The sequence below is a fragment of the Elaeis guineensis genome, chromosome 9 (assembly GCF_000442705.2).
Source record: "Elaeis guineensis isolate ETL-2024a chromosome 9, EG11, whole genome shotgun sequence".
In the NCBI taxonomy this organism is placed as follows: domain Eukaryota; kingdom Viridiplantae; phylum Streptophyta; class Magnoliopsida; order Arecales; family Arecaceae; genus Elaeis; species Elaeis guineensis.
In genome coordinates, this window is record NC_026001.2 from 85,551,040 (window position 1) to 85,571,178 (window position 20,139).

At 35.6% G+C, this 20,139-nt stretch overlaps 1 protein-coding gene across 2 annotated transcripts in view; it reads left to right on the top strand.

The window, feature by feature from the left end:
- The first annotated feature begins 2,417 nt into the window (after positions 1 to 2,417).
- LOC105051189 (ubiquitin carboxyl-terminal hydrolase 5) overlaps positions 2,418 to 20,139 on the top strand; it is a 28,700-nt gene continuing 10,978 nt past the window's right edge. Inside the window, exons 1-7 of one of the 2 annotated variants that reach the window (XM_010931499.4) lie at positions 2,418 to 2,730; positions 4,954 to 5,202; positions 12,712 to 12,856; positions 14,606 to 14,665; positions 14,738 to 14,833; positions 16,124 to 16,543; positions 19,993 to 20,133. In XM_010931499.4, the coding sequence (XP_010929801.2) occupies positions 2,606 to 2,730; positions 4,954 to 5,202; positions 12,712 to 12,856; positions 14,606 to 14,665; positions 14,738 to 14,833; positions 16,124 to 16,543; positions 19,993 to 20,133 (1,236 nt within the window). In that variant the 5' untranslated portion in view covers positions 2,418 to 2,605. Of the gene's footprint in view, positions 2,731 to 4,179; positions 4,292 to 4,953; positions 5,203 to 12,711; positions 12,857 to 14,605; positions 14,666 to 14,737; positions 14,834 to 16,123; positions 16,544 to 19,992; positions 20,134 to 20,139 lie in introns of those variants that run through there. The other variant, XM_073243112.1, reaches the window with a different exon arrangement.

The window sequence follows — 20,139 nt, forward strand, 5'->3', positions numbered from 1 at the left end:
ATCCAAATAGCTAGGGATCAAGAGAACGTGCAGTTAAACTCAGTAGCCTCGCTATGAATAGCCAATGACACCATAGGTCAAAGGACCATACACATACTGCAGCATCGAGAAGACCACTGACGAGTGAGTAGACATCCATGTGGTTCTCATATTGGTCACGCTCAGTACAAGTTGTTCTCTAACAACCACCTGCACTTCATCCCAGTGTCTCTACATCGCAGATCCAAGACTCATCTTCCTACAAGAAGATGAATGTGCATCGATCTCAAATGGATTGATCACTATCCTCCGTAACAATCCTTTGATAGAGATATTTAGAAATTAACCATTAATTAATGTATGTCTTAAATTCTTAACTCTTTAAGAATATACAAAAAATTATCTTTGTTAATTTCTAGGATAAATCATGAACATATAAACATGATTGGAATGAAAAAGCTCTTTATTGATAATAAAAAATTATAAGTATAAGTATAGGCCCAAAATTATATAATGTCTCAGCCAACAATTGATTTCTAGGACACAAATCTAACAGCTCTCTTACAGAAGATGCTCTTTAATGGTTGAAATAAATCCTCCTCTGATATCTCAGACTCTTTGAAGAAGAAGAAGACTAGGAGGAAGAAGAAGATGATCTAGATAACGAGAACATTTCTCTTTCTTTCCTCTCTTCTTAGAACCCTATCCTAGGATTTATCACACCCAAAAACCCATGCCTTAGGCCCTCTTTTCTGCATTAAAATCAGATCACTTCATTTTTTTTTTAGGCCCAAAAGAGAAGCCATTTAAATAGGTGTTTGGATAGGGTTTAGACCTAGACTTTGAGGGGGCATCCAACTCTTGGATGCTTCTTACTTTCTTGGTATCAAGAGGACTTAGGGCGTAAACTCATTCACGCAAAAAAGGAGTGCAAGTTTAAAGGCGAAATCAGATTTCATACAGGTGTTGCCACATGTTATGTGAGAAAGAATCAAATTCTTTTTCTCTCTCCAACATGTCTTTATTCTTTATCCTGTTTTCTCTCCTCATTAACTTAACTCTATGCACTTGTGATGTTGTTGGCTCCGGTTCTCTTCTTTAAAGATTATGGATTTGTTAAGGAGTAAATGGAGAGATTCAAGGACAAGAGCAGTGAAAGATGAAGGAGCATGATAATTATGAATATAAGACGCAAAGCAGAGACAAGGCAAACCTATGATATATCATAATATATTGAAATTCAATTCAAAAAATAATAGTAAATGAAGGGATGCCCACGAGATTCTACTCCTATTAATAGCACTATTTCTCTTGTGAATGAGGAATGAGTGTGATCCACAGCATTGGATCTTATTAGTTCTTTTTTTATTTCCTCTCTTTAGAAATTTGCAATGATTATCGCATATGGCAATCTAAATCATTTTCAATTCTTTATCTCTATATGTTATATCTTTTCAAAATCTTTGCAAAATGAATTAACCATATCAATTTTTAATTTTTCATAAAATCTACTTTATATTATATAGGGGCAAGCTACTACAACTCTATTGCTGGTATTAGGGCTAGGAGAGATTTAAAAATAACCACAAAAACTATCATATTCAAATTATTGGTGAGTTATACTTTTATAATTTATCAAAATCACTATGTGATATATCTCTCTTGGCACCTCAAAGTGAAATAACGTGGGATTGCTTTGCTCTTCTTGGATCCCCAAAAAACTAAACAAGATTATATAGTATGCTCTTTTAGAAATAAGCACAAGAAAAAAGAAAAAGACAAAAGTACTGTCATGGCTAGAAATCATTTAGAATATACCCTTCCTTCACCCTAACTCTCCTCAGTTTGTTTTCCACCCTCTTGGCCATTGTGCAAGCAATCATTTATGATTGTTATAAATCATGACTAAAATTGTTATACTTATTTATTTTCTTAATTTTTCTTCATTAACCAATTTTTCTACATCTTTCTCACGTGGCACCATATGAGATAATTGATCATCTATATTTTAATATAATACAAACAAAAGAGTTTGACTCTATCTCAAGTCTGACTCTATAATAGTTCTATTATTTTAAATATTGAAGCTCTAAACACCTTCTCTAATATTGAGATAGAGATTTTTAAAATCGTTTTGCTTTAATGCTTTTGTCTTTATCTTTTTTTTTTTTTACAAATGTTGACTCTCCTCACAAACTATTTTTCTCATTGGTGTTTTGTATGCGAGTCACATGTGTTGCACATGCAAAGTAATAGTCCAATATAATTTTAAAAATTCTCTTTCATATGTAGCAGGATAGCCATAACCTAAAAATTTATATTTGTTTTAAAAAAAATCAATTTATTCTCTCTCTTCCCTTGCCCATCACACAGAGAGGGCCAAGCCCAGCCCACTAGTATCTTCTTGAGGTGGAACTTTGGAAGGGAAAAGGCGTGCTCCCCCTGTTCAAGTCCCAGAAGAGCCAAATGGCAGTGTATAGCTTCGGCTCCTTGAGAGCGTAAGGAGGGGAGCGGTGGCCATACTCCCAGTGCTGGAAATATCCATCCCTCCTCTCCTCTTCCCCTCTTCGCCTCCTGCAGCCCGTTATCCGCGTCCATCGCCGAAGCCAATAGAGCTCGAGAGGGGATGGAGGGCTCGGGCTCGGCGCCTGAGCTCAGTCCGGAGGAAGAGCGGATCCTCATCCGAGACATCACCATCGCCGCCGAGGCCGTCACCAAGGAGGGCGACATCTTCTATCTCCTCTCCCAGAGGTAATCCCTTGAGACCCCGAGCTAAAATGTCCAATCTTTCTCAGTTACTCGATTTTTCTTTAGATTTTTTGGATTTTTAAAGATTTTCTGTGCTTTGATTTAGTGCGCGGTGGTTTTGGGAACGGAATGGAACCCGATCTTATAGAATTCATGCTTTTTTCACTTCCAGTCTCGTTTAATTTAGATCACGGTTTTGATTTCCTGTAGAAATTCGTTAAAAAGGAGACGTTTTTGATTTTGCGTCGATTTGTTTTTCTCATTTCGGTTGGACTGTAGAGGTATCGGTTTGAATTGGTTTCTGTTTTGGTTTTTTCAGTGGAATGTACTACGTTAGGTGATCTAGAATTGGGATTTTCTTCACCATAAATTTACTTTTTAAGTCAAAAATATTCGTGGGCTAATTGAATTTGGAATTCCTGTACTTACCTCCCACTTCAAATTTGGGATAGTTCTTTGGCTCAGAACAAATTTTTTTTTTTATAAATTTTAATTCAAAAAAAAAAAATAGTTGTGCTACCATTTGAAATTTGAAATTATTATATTTGTATGATTTTTAGGCTGTACTCCATGTCCATTGCTGCGATGGCACACGCCATCAATTTAATTTCATAAGTTGCAAATGTCAAGTTATTTAGGTTGAGGTCACGCTGTTTTCTGGCAAGCAGATAAAAGATTGAACAAGTGCACAGTTCTACAAGTAGAGGGCTGAACACAGTTCTACAAGTCAAGGGCTGAAGTCTGAATTGAGGTTTGGGATTGGAATTTGGAAGATCACTACCTGCAAACTGATCAGCTCTTGATGGGGAAGAAAACTGCATCTACTCTAGTTCTTATTGTGTTTTCAGATTTTCTATTTAGTGTTGTAGTGACAAGTAGATAGTATGTTTGTTGTCCATGGACGAATAAACATTTGGAAACTCAACCTGATATGCAGATGTATTGAGCAGTTCTGTTGAATTGGTTCTGGGCTTAAGAAATTGACACAGAAGGTGGTGAGTCTGGTGGAGATAGTGGAGAACAGTCAACAATGTGGCCAAGAATTTGAAAAATGCTGAAGCAATCTATTCTAGGGAAAAGAAAAGGAATTTGTAGGAAATCTCAAAGGCATTTTTGAACTAGAACGTGGATTGTCAATACATGGGTAGCTGTAAAGTTGTCTTAACCGTAAGAGAGTTTTCTCAAGTCATTGTACGGGAAATTTGGTCAAAATTGATTCTTACAGTATGGAATGCGCATAGGCTTATCTCAGTGGGGATATGTTAGAAACATTATATTGTACTACAAAGGTCTATATTTGAATATACAAGGCAGAAGCTCGTGCTAGCTTTTTATACATTGGTTCAAAATACAAGACATCTTAAAGCGGGATATATCAATATTTCTTCTGGTCCTTTTCATTTCCAGTGAACAAATTTCTTGGTTACCTATGTTAGTTGAGTTTTTGGTTCCATCTCTCATGGGAGAAGCAAGTTTCTAGTAGGCAATTTATGCTACTTGATTTTGCACAAGTCATGCCCTGATTTGTATATCAGAATCTTCTTGAAGCCTCTCTTTTGTCATGGCAAGCATCTTGTCATTTTCTGTGCCATTGAAATTGTAATTAAGATTTAATTGTCACTTCTGCAATATTTTTAAAATATGTGATTCAATAGCAAATCTTTGTCTTATAATGTATGCTTTGCCTGGACTTTTGTTGTCATGCTGTTCATAAGATGATTTCTTTTAATCTAGGTTGGATATGAAAATTATAACCTTATTCCTTCAACTTGAAAAGGAGGTCCTTAAGCAAGACTTATTGATCTCATGTATTTGCTAATGGGCAAAAACTGCTTTTCAGATATATGATTGAAATAAATGGAATAAAATTTATTGATGCTTAATGCTTGTTCATTATGTTATATATTGATTAGAAGATATCATCATGTAGGAAAAAGGATGTGTTAGAAACATCTCTCTTTTTCTTGCATAAGACAAAATCCTAAATGCATACTGTTTCAAATCAAGTATCAGATGGGAAAAACATTACCCCATGAGTATTTTCTTAGGTATCCACAGTGACTGCATGCTAATATCTTTTACATTTTAAGAATGTTTTATACCTTATGATGCTCTCCTTCTGATTAGATGTATATATTCGATAATATGCTTGTGTTTTATAATAAACAATCATATACTTATAACTTCTTCTTCTTCTTCTTCTTCTTGTACGTGGGATGCTAATAGATGGTGGCAATGCTGGCTTGATTATGTTAACCAAGATATGACTACCACCTCAACCAATGGACCCTCTCATCATCATGAATCAGCTGGTTTAAGCACTCCCAAGAGACCTTTGGCTATTGACAATTCTGATTTAATTTGTGATGCGGCATCTGAATTATCAAATGTAGAAATTGAGCTTCATGACACTTTAGTAGAAGGTCGTGACTATATATTGCTCCCTCAACCGGTTTGGGAGAAGTTGCATGGATGGTGAGTTCTGAGAATATGCATATCAAATGACATAATTTATTTCATGCCATCATTTATTTGCCTATCTTGTTGTTGTCCGTATATCCTGGTTCATATAACATTTTCTTTTGATGAAATTCATAGATTCAGGAGTAAATAACAAAGAAAACTCTTTTAGTCTATTCGATCAAATAGGATGAGACATGCTTATTGTAAGTATTAGGTTGGTCATGATGAGTGCCTATCCTGCTCATCTTTGAACTTGGCTAATTTATCTAGTTAGCCAACTGATTATTAAACAACTTGTTTTTATGTAAGGCCTGTAAATCCATAACTCTTGCATTTTTTTTCATGATTAGAAATGAAGGCCTAAAAGATCTACATATGCAGTTCTTTCTTTTTATCATATAAATCTTCCTTTTTTCATACTAACTACATTTATCACATTGTTTTTTTTTTTTTTTTTTGACCCATTTGATAGGTGAACTATGGTTAAACAAGTGAACTTGATTAAATTTTAAACTCATTCTCTAATTGTTCTGTAAATGAATTCACATTGCTGCTCCAACAAATACCATCTCTTCCATTTAGGGCCTGTTTGGCATTGTTGTAGATAGTAGAGCTTTTGAATGCAGAGCTTTGGAGAGTAAAGCTTTAGCAAGTAGAACTTTTAACAAAAAAGCTGTTTGTTGTTTGTTAACAATATTTTTGAAGTGCTGTGGAATTTTAACATCAGTTTGGTAACTAAATCGAGAAAGTGCTTTGCGTATCAAGAAATGACAGTAATGGATAATGGATAGTTCTTTCAATTATCTGGCTATTTGAATAGTCAAAAACTATCGTTATAAAATATTCTCAATTTATAAATTATTTATTTTGATATTTTAGCCTAAATAATATAATAAATAATAAATATTGTATTATTATAATATTGCTATTATATTATATTATATTATATTATATTATATAATACTGTGTTATATTATCATTGTACTGTACTATCAAAAATTGTTAGCATGTGTATTTTCATCTTTGCATAATTTTCATTAAATGGAAATAGCTTCTGATGTGTCTCAAGTAGTGCCTTTGCTTAAAGTTCCAATTTGCGAGTAGTCTTTTTTTTAGCTGTTGGAGGAGGTAGAAAGCTGTTTCAAAATTTTTACAAAATCCCTCAAAATCATCCAAAAAAACTTTTGGCCCCCAAACAGCAATGCTAAGCAGGGCATTAGTCACCTTGGTTGGGGATTAAGTTATTAGGATCATAATGGGACCGACTATGCTAGAATGTTAAAGATTGTGCATGTGCTGCAAAACAGCACAACTAGATGATCTATCAATCAACAAGCAAATAAGATCCTGAGACTTTGTAGTCTTTTTTATTAGAGCTAGGTGCAACCACTGCAGGAAACGAAAGCAGATGTTGAAAGAAACATAAAATGGATATGGCAGGGAAAGCACCTGAAGAAATTTGCTGTGACAATGAAAATCCAATTCAAGCTGATGCTATTAGAATTTTTGTCTCTTGTAAATAGGTTGCAATCTGATGATAACTCCAATAAATTATTAGCTTATGCATCCAATTACTTTCATAGAGTTCTTTGTCAATATTGCAATCACGAAAGTGGATCAATGAATTGCGAACATGAACAGAAACCAGATTGGTAAAAGGATTATCAGAGTGACAGTAGGTCCTTAAAATGTCTCAAAAAAAGTAGATCCCTATCAAACATAGTATAAAAAACAGTGTGCAATTCAAATTAAATCAATTGATTTATGAGTCAAGTGCTTTAAATCTACTTAAATTAAATGCTTTAATCCCTGAAAAATCTGTTCGTTCAATTAATTCAACTCACAGATCCAGTGAACTAAAATATTTCTTGAATATCTTCTATGGTGTTAGCTCAAAGCAACTAGAACTCAAACTTTTATATAATTCCTGTTACAATCAGCTCAGAGAAAAGACACATTAGTGAAGCTATGGTAAACTAAAACAACAAGGGAGATCTCTCTGGCATGTCAAATGTTACTATTCCATAACTTATCTTGCATGTGGTAACATAATGAACTTTGAAAACGTAAGAAAACAATTATCATTTTTAACGTTAGACATATTTAATGCTTACCTTTAGAGTATTTACTGTGCTGCTGTTTTTTGTAAAGAATGACTGTATACTTTATGTACTAAGTACAGATCGGTGCTCCTTCAGTCGAGCATGATTTTTTTTCTTTTTCTTTCTTTTGTTCATTCCTTTCTTTTCTTTTCTTTTTTCCTAATCTATGCCTTGTTAACGTTTTCTGCTTCTAATGCTTTTAGTTTTTACTCTTCTTTTTAGCAAACTAAGTTGCAAACTTTTCCCGATTATCCCAATCTTCTTATAGATCAACTAACTACTTGTTTATTGCCAGGCCATTTCAGTTCCACCCAATCCTAAATGTTCCACATGATATCTAGGTACTACTAGGTGCATAGTCTTCACCCACAATCGTTCAATTCCCATGCCCAAATTTTGTTCAGAATCGACATTATAATCCTATTGCTTTTTACATCTTGTTAATTAAATTTTGAACCTTACTCTTTGTAAAAGATAACAACCAATTAGAATCATTCAGTCAATTAAAAACTTAAACGAGGATGTCTTAAATTCACTTTTTCATTTTTTTTACTGGAATCCTGTGTCAATTTCACAAATAAGCTTTCCTTGTCGAATTCAATTAAACTTTAAAACTAGATACTCTTGTCAAGCACAATCAAGTTGAATTCTTTTTTTAAATATAACTTTCGGACGTGAGATTAAATCTCTAAAAACATGCTTTCGATATCTCTCTTGACAAAATGACAAGTAAAAACATCCACTCCAATGGAATCAACTTAAAAGAGTTCCAACTAGGGTTCATTGTATCACCATCCAGTTCGAAGCATACCGAATTGAACTGATGGGGAACCAGGGCGGTTTGTGCTATCAGCTTGGAACAGAGGCCGACCATTTGATTAAATCCTCCTTCCATTTGATTAAGGCCCAATTTGATTATATTCTCCCCTCCTTCTAGCTCGGATGATTTCAGAACCCCCCTTCGAATTCATCGACATTGCTCCCTTCTCCTCCCCTACGACGTCACTGGTAAGTGACCCCCCTCTTCCTCCCTTTCTCGCTTGGCTAGGTTAGGGTTTCCCTTGGCCCTCCCCCTTTCGCCCTCCTTCCCTCTCTCCTCCTCTTCCTCCCTCCCCTTTTCTTGCTCCGCTAAGGTTAGGGTTAGGATTTAACCCTGAGCTCTTCTCCTTGCTCCCTCCCTCCCTCTCTTTCTCTCTCTTCCTCTCTCCTTTTCTCCCTCTCCCCTTCCCATACCGTGTCAAACCAATCACCGACCTGTACGCCCTTTGGTACTAGTTCAGTGAACACTGGTTCCAACCTCATCCACTCTATTGTATTTTGCTATTTCCTTTCTTTAATCTCTGTCCATAAATAGGATTGGTAATGGGTTGGGTCCGCTTGGGTTTGGTTCTGATCGGGTCATGTTGAGGTCAAAGACTCAATCCATGCCCATTCTATTAATTTACATGAACCCTTACTTGCTTACCAACCCGTTTGAATTTTCACTCATCAATCATACATATAACTAGAGAATGAAGCAAAACATGGTATGCTAAGATCACAATCAACAAAATCAAATATAATCTCAAATATGTCATCATAATCACCATAAACTTAAGAATTTAGTGTGCATGACAGTTCTAAAGTAATTTAAACTTTCTAAAATGCACACCCTCATCCGAGAATGTCATGGTCCATCCTATCCATCACCCTTTACAACCCTTATAGTTTTAGTTAACTGAACTATAGAGAAAAGATTAGAGAACTATCAATTATGTTAGGTCTAGGAGTTATTTGACTTTGCAAACAGATAAAACCGGGTGACCCATTAGGTCTGAAGGGTAAGCCCAAACCCATCCATTTATAATTGGGTTAATTTCAGGTTGATTCAGAACTGACCTGGCTTTGAAACCCCCACCCAAACCCATTTATTAGAGGTGGGTTCATGTGGTTTGGGAGGTGTAGGTCAGAATTTGTCTCCCTTATCCATCATCAACATTGCATCTAGTGGCAAATCTTGGAATCAAACTCCAGGGTGGGGGGTGGGAGGCAATTAGGCAAATTAGGAATAATTGTCATCCAAATAAAAATCATTCATAAAAAATTCTTGTAAAACATGCTATCTCTCATATTTACTTACGATTGTTAAAAGCATAGCAAAGGTTTATATTACTAATATCTATTTATCAGTAAAGCTAAGATTATTTTTTACAGTAATATAAAAATATTTTAGTAATTTTTTTCCTTCTTTCAATATTTTATGAATCATGATATTTGCTTTTAAAGAAGGTATTTTACATTTTCTAAAAAATAGAATGAACAATCAGGTAAATTTTAGAGACAACTAGAACACGTATTGAATAATTGTTTATAAATGAAAATTAAAAAAAAATTCTAAAATCTGGAACAAAAGCAGAAATATGATGATTCAAATATTCTTTTCAAGGAGAAGATGATTCAAATACTATACAGTTGCAACAAAATAAATTGAATGGTAACAGATGCAGGAAAATGATATACAATTATCTAAACATGCGACAAATAACAAGTTCCCATGTACTCTAATCCGCCCTTTGCTAGCTCTCCCATTCAACGAAATTGAAATAACTAAAGAATGAATACAAATAAGAAAATATGATTGGCTTTTTAGGCAGACCCCTCATCTTTATTTATTGCAAGGATTTTATAATCAGAATTAGATTACTTATCCATGGATTGATTGATTGCTGGTCCACTTGCAATGCTCCTTCTATCAGTTAATTCTTGGAACCCATATTCCCTAACATACTTGGAGAGCAAAAAGACCTGGAGATATAGAAACCAATGTCCATGCTTGGTTTGGTAGGTTCTTTATGTTTAACAGAATTTCTAATTTGAGAAAAAATATCTATAACTTGGCAGGTTTTTTAGTTTAAATATGGGTAAAAGAAGCCAAAATTTAATACTCCATAGGCTACTCTGGAATACCAAAGGGAAACTAGTGTTCCATGGAGCACTTGTATGCCCCCCACCCCCCACCTCCACCAAAAAAAATAAAAAATAAGAAAGAGGAAAAATAACAAGCACAAGCCCAGCACCCCAGTTTCTGCCGGTGATATGCTTAACCAAGGTTTGATAATCTACCTTTTCATTTCCTTACCTTTTCTCTCATTTTAACATGGAGAGTTTTTTTTTTTAATCTTAATTTGCTTTAGTTGTCTTAAGTCCTCTTAGATTAATTAATTCTGTGCAGCCGTGCGTTTACTCTACATAGCTTGATAAACATCAAAGTGAGGTAACTGTTAACATAATGTTGAATGGATTTTATCTTTTTCTTGCCAAAACAAACTTAGTAAAGATGAGCAAACTTAAGAAGAATATAAGAAAGAAATCCTCTCATAATGACATTACAAGAATAACAAATTAGTGGACACCAGATATGTGAAGAAATGGCAAAAGAAAACACTTTATATATATATAATATTGCATGAAGGTTGAAAACAAATAATATAATGGGGGATACTTCTTGTTGACATTAAGTGTGGGCTTGTATCTTTAGAGAAGCTTGAGTGGGGAGATAGATATCTAATACCTTTTAGATTATATAAAAATCCTAATAAATAAATTCTTAAGAGTGTTTATGTTGTTTCCTTAGGGGGTGCTTGGTATGGAGTGATCATTCTAAGATCAAGGGTGATGTCAGTGGAGGTGATGAGATCACCATGTTTGATTGCATCGCAATGATCTTACATGACAGTGATATCAAATCACTCCCACTCAAATCATTGTCTAACCTAGTGATGGGATAACTGTCTTTGAGGTTCGGTATCCCAGATCACCCTAGGATGGTGATCTTGAGCTGAAATTTGAGGACAAAAGCTGCTCAGTGTAGTGAAAAAAAGGATATATCAGTATATCATTAATATATTATATCAATATTAGATATATCATATTGATATTATATATTGTATTTATGATAGTTGATATAATATATATTATATTGATACTATATATTATATTTATGATATATTATATTATAATATATTATTAATCATATTATTGTCATATTATTATTCAATGATAATTTAAATTGTAGCAGAAATATATTATTGTACTTTACATTTATACGATGAAATTATTTATTATATTACTTTTGTTTATCTTATTTTCCTAATCAAAATAAATATAGTATTTAAAAAATATTATATTCTAACTATAAATAAAAATACTAATTATGTAATAATAATTAATATATCTTTATAGGATTAATAATTTATAAGATTAATAAATATATTTTTATTGAATATATATAGTTAATGTAATATAAATATATTAATATTTTATTATAATATATTTGATATGATTAACAAATGTATTTTAAAAAATATATTAGGGTAATTTTGGTATTACATGGTCAATTATCTTGGATTCACATGGAATACCAAATAGGTTATTTGTAGATATCTGAAAATCTTTAACCACTAGAACATAGCCTACAAATGCAGTGATCTTAGATCATCGGAGATTAGACTATCTTGGGATAAGAATCATTAGTGATCTAAGATCACCTTGGTGATCTCATTTGGGTCACCAAATGCCACCTTATGTTTTGTGAACGACAAAAAAGGGGAAAATATAAGGAAAAAAAAATAGTCGCTCTCATTATGGTAGCATTACACTATGGTACATGAAGTAGAAAATTAGTTTAGATTGGGAATAATGCATTAATAATGATGAAATGACAATCTATCTGTAAACCTTACTGAGATGAACAAAATTTAAAGAGCCATGTTCATCACTAGGACAAGGTTGTGTCTTAGAATTCGAATGCTAGGTGAAGTTGATTTACTTGTTAGTTGGTTTAGTTAAACCAATTGATTTCTTTTATTTACTATTAACCAAATGCTCCCCTCCTAAGAGTCTAGATGTTGGTGCTTTTCATGTCTTCCAGTGATCTTCACCTTTATGACTAAACAAAGGACTTTATGAGTCAATGAAACACTTAGTTGTGGATCCTTTTAACCAAGTAAAGCTGTAGCATATGAGGATGGATTGTAAACTTTTGATTTTTTCTTTTTTCTTTTTTTAAACACAAAACTAAACTGTCAACAATGATCTGCAAAAGGTTGAAATGCCTGCAAAAGAATGATGCAGGGTTGTTAGTAGTTACTATCTTTTTTAACCAAAATTTGGTGTCTGATTGACAATAAAAGATGGATATGTTTTGTTCTATTATGTTATTTTTTCTTATTTGTTCAAGTTGATAAATTATTGAAACACAAATGCTGTAAGAAGACGTGATATATGATTTTTGGTAATGATTGCACCAATCTGTTCTCAATTTCGTCTATTTTCAATTTAATTCTGTCTCTGAAAGTGACAATTTTTTCCTTAATGTGCCTACATATCCTGAGGTTGACTTCTGAGCAAGACTTTAAAGTGTAGATTGCTTTACATTCAGGTACGGAGGGGGTCCAATATTACCAAGGAAAGCCATCAATACAGGTTTGTCTCAGACTGAGTTGGCTATAGAAGTATATCCTCTACGCCTTCAATTACATTTGATGCCAAAAGGGGAAAAGGCAGTTATTAGGATCAGCAAGAAGGTACAGTTTATTAATCCTGTTTTATCTTTCTTTCATTGCCTAGTGCTCATTAGTCATTTACATATGCCCTCCGGTATATTCAAATTAATGTCCTGCATGTGCAACACTTTGGCTGGAAAATCCTATTGAGGTTTTGGTATTTTCTACAGGCATAGGTATTGATGGGGAATATAACTTGTGTGAAGTTGCTTAGTTTTGAATAGGGGTGGCGAAAGCTGACCCAAACCTGCCAACCAGCGTGAACCCACCTGAAATAAATGAGTTTGCGTTTGCCATTTTTAAATTCTGGTTGATTTAGAGCCAACCCAGAACAAACCTGTTTTTAAATGGGTGGGTTAGAGATTACCTCTTGAACTTGGTGCGTCGCTTTAGTCAAACCAGCTTGGTGTTCTAGCTCCCAAATTGTGGACCATGTTGATCTCTATAATTTTCAAAACAAGCTTCTATTCATTGGTTAAAAAAAAAAAAAACTGGGGCTGGATTAAATAGTTAATTCATCATTAATTAGTTTTTGATGGTCATATATCCTTATTCTAGATTTTTTGTGCTTGTGGTGATAACTTGCAAGTTAAATATGATTTTTTTGGTGATATTTGCATGCAATGTTTTACTTTACGTTATGTATGTATGTATGTATGTGTGGTTGACAAATGAAAACTTAAATGGGTCGGTGGGTAGTTATGGTTTATAAAAAAGGGCTTTGGTTATGGGTTTGCATTGTCTATTATAAATGGGTTGGAAGGTATTAATTAGATGTCTTTTTGACCCAAACCCTCCTCAACCTGACCATAAACCTCTTTAGCCTAACCCTACCTGACATATTGCCATTGCTTGTGTTGGAAGGAAACACAATAAAGAGCAATAAAAACAGTAAAAAGGTAGACTCGAACTTTGGGGTGATGTACCACCAAAATTCACATACCAAGGTTTGCCGAACTAGTACCAGGGGCTTGTTCCGGTTGATGACGGGTATAGTACGGTGTGGTTCTGTATTGTGCTGTTCCAGGCTGTACCGAAATAGGGAGAGGAAGGGGAGATCTGGGGGGGGGGGGGGGGGGAGGGGAAGAGAAGGAGAAAGAAAGAGAGAGGACCTCCTAGGTCAGGGGAGTTCTTCCAATGGAGGGATGAGTGGAGGAGCACTGATGGTTGGCAATCAGGTGCTTCATGCTCTCTTGGGCCTCGACATCGCCCTTGTCACCTTTGGCATCTACCTCATCAGCGAGGCCATCTACAACCATGCCAGTGAAGTCGAAGGTGGGATCCTCGAGCACCTCCAACTTGAGGCGAAAGTAGATCTGGTGGAAGGTCAGCTTCGCATCCCCTCTGGACGTCCTATTCGCGGCATCTGCCATGTCATCGGCAGTAGTGAAGCAACGAAGACGAAGGTGGGTGGGGGGAGGGCTTTGGAGGCTTTAAAACAATGAACCAATCCGACCACCCAAGCTGTTCTGGTTTTTGACCGTTTTGTTTTGTATGGCCCAAATTGCACGGTTCGGGTTGGTTTGGCCTTGCATGTTACAGTAGTGGAGATGGCATCTAACTATTAGCATAAGCTCAACTAAGCTTCTTTTGTTATTATAGTTCTAATCATTTGATGCCTCAATTTATGATCATTTTACATGGAATGATTTAATCTATAACAGAGATGTTTGTAACAAAAACTTTGTAAGTTATGCCTTCTTGAGATGGCATCGAGAGATTCCTTTAATGGATGGAGCAAGTTTGAACATGTTATGTCTATTTATGCAGGACACAGTTGGTGAACTTCATAAAAAGGCTTGTGAGGTTTTTGATTTGGTCATGGATCAAGTAAGATATTATTCACTTGTTCAATGTATATTCTTTTCATGTGTTCTACTATTCACATTTTGTTAATTGCAGGTTTCTATCTGGGACTACTATGGTCAGCAGAAACATGCTTTGATGGACAACATGGAGAAGACCCTTGATGATGCAAATATACAAATGGACCAGGATGTAGGTCTTTTAACCCTTAAAAAAAAAAAACTTTACTCTTGCCAAAATAATTATATTTGAGTGGAACTTGCTTGTTGGTATGGGAAATTAAGCTTTAAAAATGAATAGATTTATAAGATGCAAATATGATACAAAGGTATAAAGAAGTAAGTTCTGATATAATGATTTCAGTGTTACATCATCTGAATTTTCCTATAGTGGTTTAATGATTGAAAGGTTGATACGATATCTGAATCCAAACTAGTTCAGGGGTTCCAGCTTCTTTCACAGTGGATTCTGGGTTTCTCCAAATACATGGAATATCCATATATTACCAATTTTTGTTACAAAGAACAAAATCTATAATGATGCAACTAGGCATTGCATGAGTCAACATAGTAACTGTTTGCATGGAGAGAAACATCTCTTTATCTAGTGAAACAATAATTTCTGTTGTTGTACTTCGGGGAGCTTTGACTATGTCTCTTCATGAATACCCATACCTGTATTGTAAAGCTAAGCACACTAGATTTTGATTATCTATAAGTGTTGATGTGCTTATTTATTGTGGAACGTATCAGTTATCAAAGATGTCAAAATATAACTTTTTTAATTGATATACATTTTAGAGGTATGTTTGAAGAATGATGTGCTTGTGAACATGAGTTGAGATCTCAGTTGAAGACTGATAAATGCATAATTTGGAGTTGAAGAAAAAGCTTGAAAAACAGGCAACTTAATCATGTCACAGTGAATAAAGGATCCTATACATTTTAGTTGTGCTTTTTACCTTAAATTTTTGGAAGTGAGGAATCTGGAAATTGATATACATTGAAAGATTGCTGATATATGGCAAAAGCAAAAGCTAGTAGGTTTATAGATGTTATCATTTTTTTCATTGTAAGTTCATCACCTCTATGTTTTGATGTAATTTGAAGAGCAGACTGGTCTGCTAAGGATGGTGCTATAAGCTTAGAGTGGTGCAAGATTTCTATGTTGTTTTATGGCGCTTTTGATTTCTATTTTTTTCTTGGAGGGGATATTTGTTTCTTGGTGGTTTTTTTTTTTCTTTTTGTTTTTTTTTTTTTTGGGGGGGGGGGGGGGGGTGTGTTGGGCGCAGTAGCTTATATAAGGTAGAGTTTTAGTTTCGATTAGTCACAAAATTTTGACCTATTTATCTTTCTATCATTGCAGGTAATAGAATTTCGCAGGAATGTTAGACTTATCTTTGGGTACTCAAGATTAAATGTAGGGGGAAGATATTCTCATCTTTTGGATATTGATCACTAAACTTTTTTATTTTCTGTGCAGATTCTGGTTGAGGTTCTCAGAGTTGGAAGTGGTACTGCAGATGGTGGAGGCCAGAGTTCTGTACAGGAAAATGGGTACACTGAGAAGGACTCAAATTCTATGATTGTAGAGCATTCTAGATCGAGTTTATCAGTAGCTGATGGGTTGTCAACGAACAACTATGTTTCCAGAAGTTGTAGTTCAGAATTCTCGCAAAGCCAGTACCTGGCTTCTCCTAGCAGTGACTTGGATAATTTGCATGGAAGCAACAGCATTACTACGAGGGGTGCTCCTTTGGGTCTGACTGGGCTGCTGAACCTTGGAAATACCTGTTTCATGAACAGTGCAATACAATGCCTTGTCCATACACCAGAGTTTGCAAGATATTTTCGTGAAGATTACCACCAAGAAATAAATTGGCAAAACCCATTGGGCATGGTTGTAAGTAACCGTTGACATATAGCATACACTGTTTTCTCTCAATTGGAGAATTTCAAATTCCCACAGTGAAGCTACTTGTCATTATAATTATAAAATTATAATTCTGTGTCATCGATATCTTCTTCTTTTGATGTTCCTGCTATGCGCTCCCCCACCCTTTTTCCCAACTAGCTTGAATTAATCTCTCTTTATAAAATTGGTTTAGCTGTAATTTATGTTACAAAAACTTGTGAACTTATGGAACTTTTCTTTTGTAGGCACTTTTCTGTACATAGGAGAATTTGTATTACCGTTTTGTCAATGCTAATACACAGAAACAACAAGTGCTAAATTGGGTTTATTCTTCTAGATGTTTAGGAAGAGTCTGATGGTTGAAGCATGTCATGTTGTATAATTTTTCTTGACTTTTAACATTATAGCAACATTATAATTTGTTCTACATAACTTTTTAAGTACTGATGTTTTAAATAGGGGCAGTATATAATGATAACAATTTTGTTATATCTCAATTTAAGTTTATCTAATGGGGCTTCTAGTTCGACCCTTAGATGGATTGTCTTTTGCAACAAGTATGCCAGCGTTCGCCGAACCGTCCTGAATCGGGCAGTTCAGGGGTTCCAAGCCGTACCAGTGGCAAATTGGGATGTTTTGGCCTGACAAATTGAAATACTGGATGAGGGAGAGGGAAAGAGAGAGAGAGAGAGGAGGGGAGAGAGAGGGGATAACATCGCTGGAGGCCAGTGGTGGCCCATCGAGGGCATCGGAGGGCGACGGAGGCCTCTACAGCTCAGTGTCGTCTGATAAGGTATTTAAACAAGAAACCTAGAGAGAAGGAGGGAGCAACAGTACTGGAGGGAGGCACAACCGGTGTAGAGGCCGCTGGAGGGCGTCAGGTGGCCGTTGTGGCCACCAAGTGGTGGAAAATGCACGAGCGGAGCCATGGCCGTGGAATAGGGGCGACCACCTCTGCTCAGTTCATCATATTTTTTTTTTAAAAACGATGATGAATAGTGAAGCCGGCAAAGTGAAGCAGACAAACTCATTGTCGGTTTTACTATTTTAGAAATTCTTTTGAAAATTGAAGAAATAAAATGAAGCTGGCACATCCATTGCCGGCTTCACTGTGGTTGGAGTTTTTTAAAAAAAGCCATGAAACATGGGTGATCATCCCTGTTTCGCGCTCGTGGCACTGCAGGCCGTGATTGCACCGTCCAACGGCCACGACAGCAAGTTGGAGGCCTTTTAGCAGCCTCTTTGGCGGCTTCCCCTCCCTCCTTTTTTTTACCTCCCCCCCACTCTATCTCTTTCTCGCTCTCGACGAGATTTGGTGGAAGTGGTGGCCTTGGCGACCCTTCAAGCGTGCCCGTAGCCTGCCTGTGGCCATTGCCGACATCTCCTCCGACCACCCTCTCCCACCCTCCCCCCTCCCTTTCTCTCTTTTCCTCCTCTTTGGTTCCCTTCTTTTCCATGTCGGTTCGCACTGGTCCGTTCAATTATGAACCTATACTGACTCGTATTGTGGGCCGGCTGACATGGGTTCCGATTCCAATTCTATGGATCTTGAAGCATGCACTACATTTTCTGTTGGTACATATATATTTTTTTTCAGATTATAAACACCATAGAGCACATTAATTTAGCAAAATTTAAATACCAAAATCAATGCTTTGATGCATTGCAATCATATTATTTAAGTGTCACATATTAAATTTTCTTTGCATGTCTCCATTTTGGGAAGGTTGCAGTAAGAAAGCTCACATATTTTTTCCTCCCTACCATTGGAATATTTTTATTTTGTCATGTATTTTCTTTCTTTTTTTATTAGATTTCATATGTCTATATTTAGATGAAAGTTCATGGTATTTTCTTTTTGTTTACGGTAAGTGGGACCTTCAAGTACTAATGTTGGACAAGTATCAGCTACTACGCTTGAGCTAAAACTTGCAGGGCTCCTTCCAGACACCTATAATTGAGGAATACTGATTTAATAGGAAGAAATCCAAAAAATCCTTGCTGTAGTCTAATACTGTCATCTTTTTTCTTGAATTATATCAAGTGTTTCGTGGATTACATGTTTATTCATATCATCATTTATGCTATTAACTTCATGCAAGGAAGTGAGGAACATATTAATACAAAGTTTCTTTAGATGTCCGAAAGATCTGAATTTTTGGTTGCACATTCTTTATTGAAGGAATGTTTGATGGACGGTTGGGATCCCATTAATCAAAATTATTTTCATTAAAGCTGATAAATACTCCTTATTGTATCTTACATGGCTTTTTTAGTTGCTTAATGAGGAGTGACTATGGGGGATTTTATTGCCAAAAGAAGTGGGTGTGATAGGGTTTGCGGATATTTGATTGGAGAAAAGAGACTAATGGGCCTCATGGATGGAGATCCAAAGGAGTTTGCATCAAGGTTTGTCGTACCGGTGCACCCTATACTGTGCATACAGTACCATATCGGTACCAAACTGAAACTCAGTGCAGGGGATGTACCAAGTCTCGGTATGCCGAACCGGCACCTATATTGGGTGTGCCAATATTTTACCAGCATGGATAGCGAACCTTGGTTTGCATTATCATAGTAAAGAGTCAATCTTAAAATATGCTTGTAGTTGCTTTTATATGCATTCAAATATCATGGCCTTGTTGCTTGAACCTTGTCGCCTATTTTCTCGAACGTTTGAAAGCCTTTAACACATATTCTTAGAGTCATCAAATGCTCTTCATGTACAATCAACTAGCTCTAATTATATCAAGCACTTTCTGCATTAAGCAGGTCTATCCGATGCGACCAATTTAACTAAATTAAAAAAAATTCTGAAACATCTGATCTGCCAATTTAAAGCTTCTCTCACTGGATCTTCTGAAGCATCTATCTTGCTGATTTGCATCAAGCCTACTCCCCTATTTACATGAACACCATGACACACACATCTCTGTTTTAATGGTTTGGTAGAACATTTATTGTTGTTTTATATCCTATGTATCTGCAATGTGATAAGAGGTTAGATGAAGACTAGCAAATGTCCTAAATATGTGTTTATACCAATTGGCTGATCTGAATCATCACTTGTGCTGTTCGTGGCAATTCAAATCATCATGATCAAATTGCACCAAATTGATCATTTTTAACAGTCTGTTGTCTGGTTGCATCCTGTCCATGTCATCTAGGCGTGTATACAACATGAGTGCCTGCTGTGCATCCATTACTCCATATCTGACATGAAAACCACCATGTGCATATTGATATGACTCAGCATAGATAGTGTCTTAGGTTCTGTTTGTTCATCTTTATTTGTTTGATAGCTTGATGGTTAGCAAGTCATGAGTATGTTTATGTTTATGTGCATTCTATAAGAAGTTTAAGCTGTGCACTTTGATACATGATGCAATTTCATGCATTTCTGTTAGATATACCAATTCATGATGGTAACCTTGTAGGGTGAGCTTGCTTTGGCTTTTGGAGAGTTACTAAGGAAGCTGTGGGCTCCTGGGCGTACACCAGTTTCTCCTCGACCATTTAAAACAAAGCTTGCTCGTTTTGCACCTCAGTTCAGTGGGTATAATCAGCATGATTCACAGGTTAGT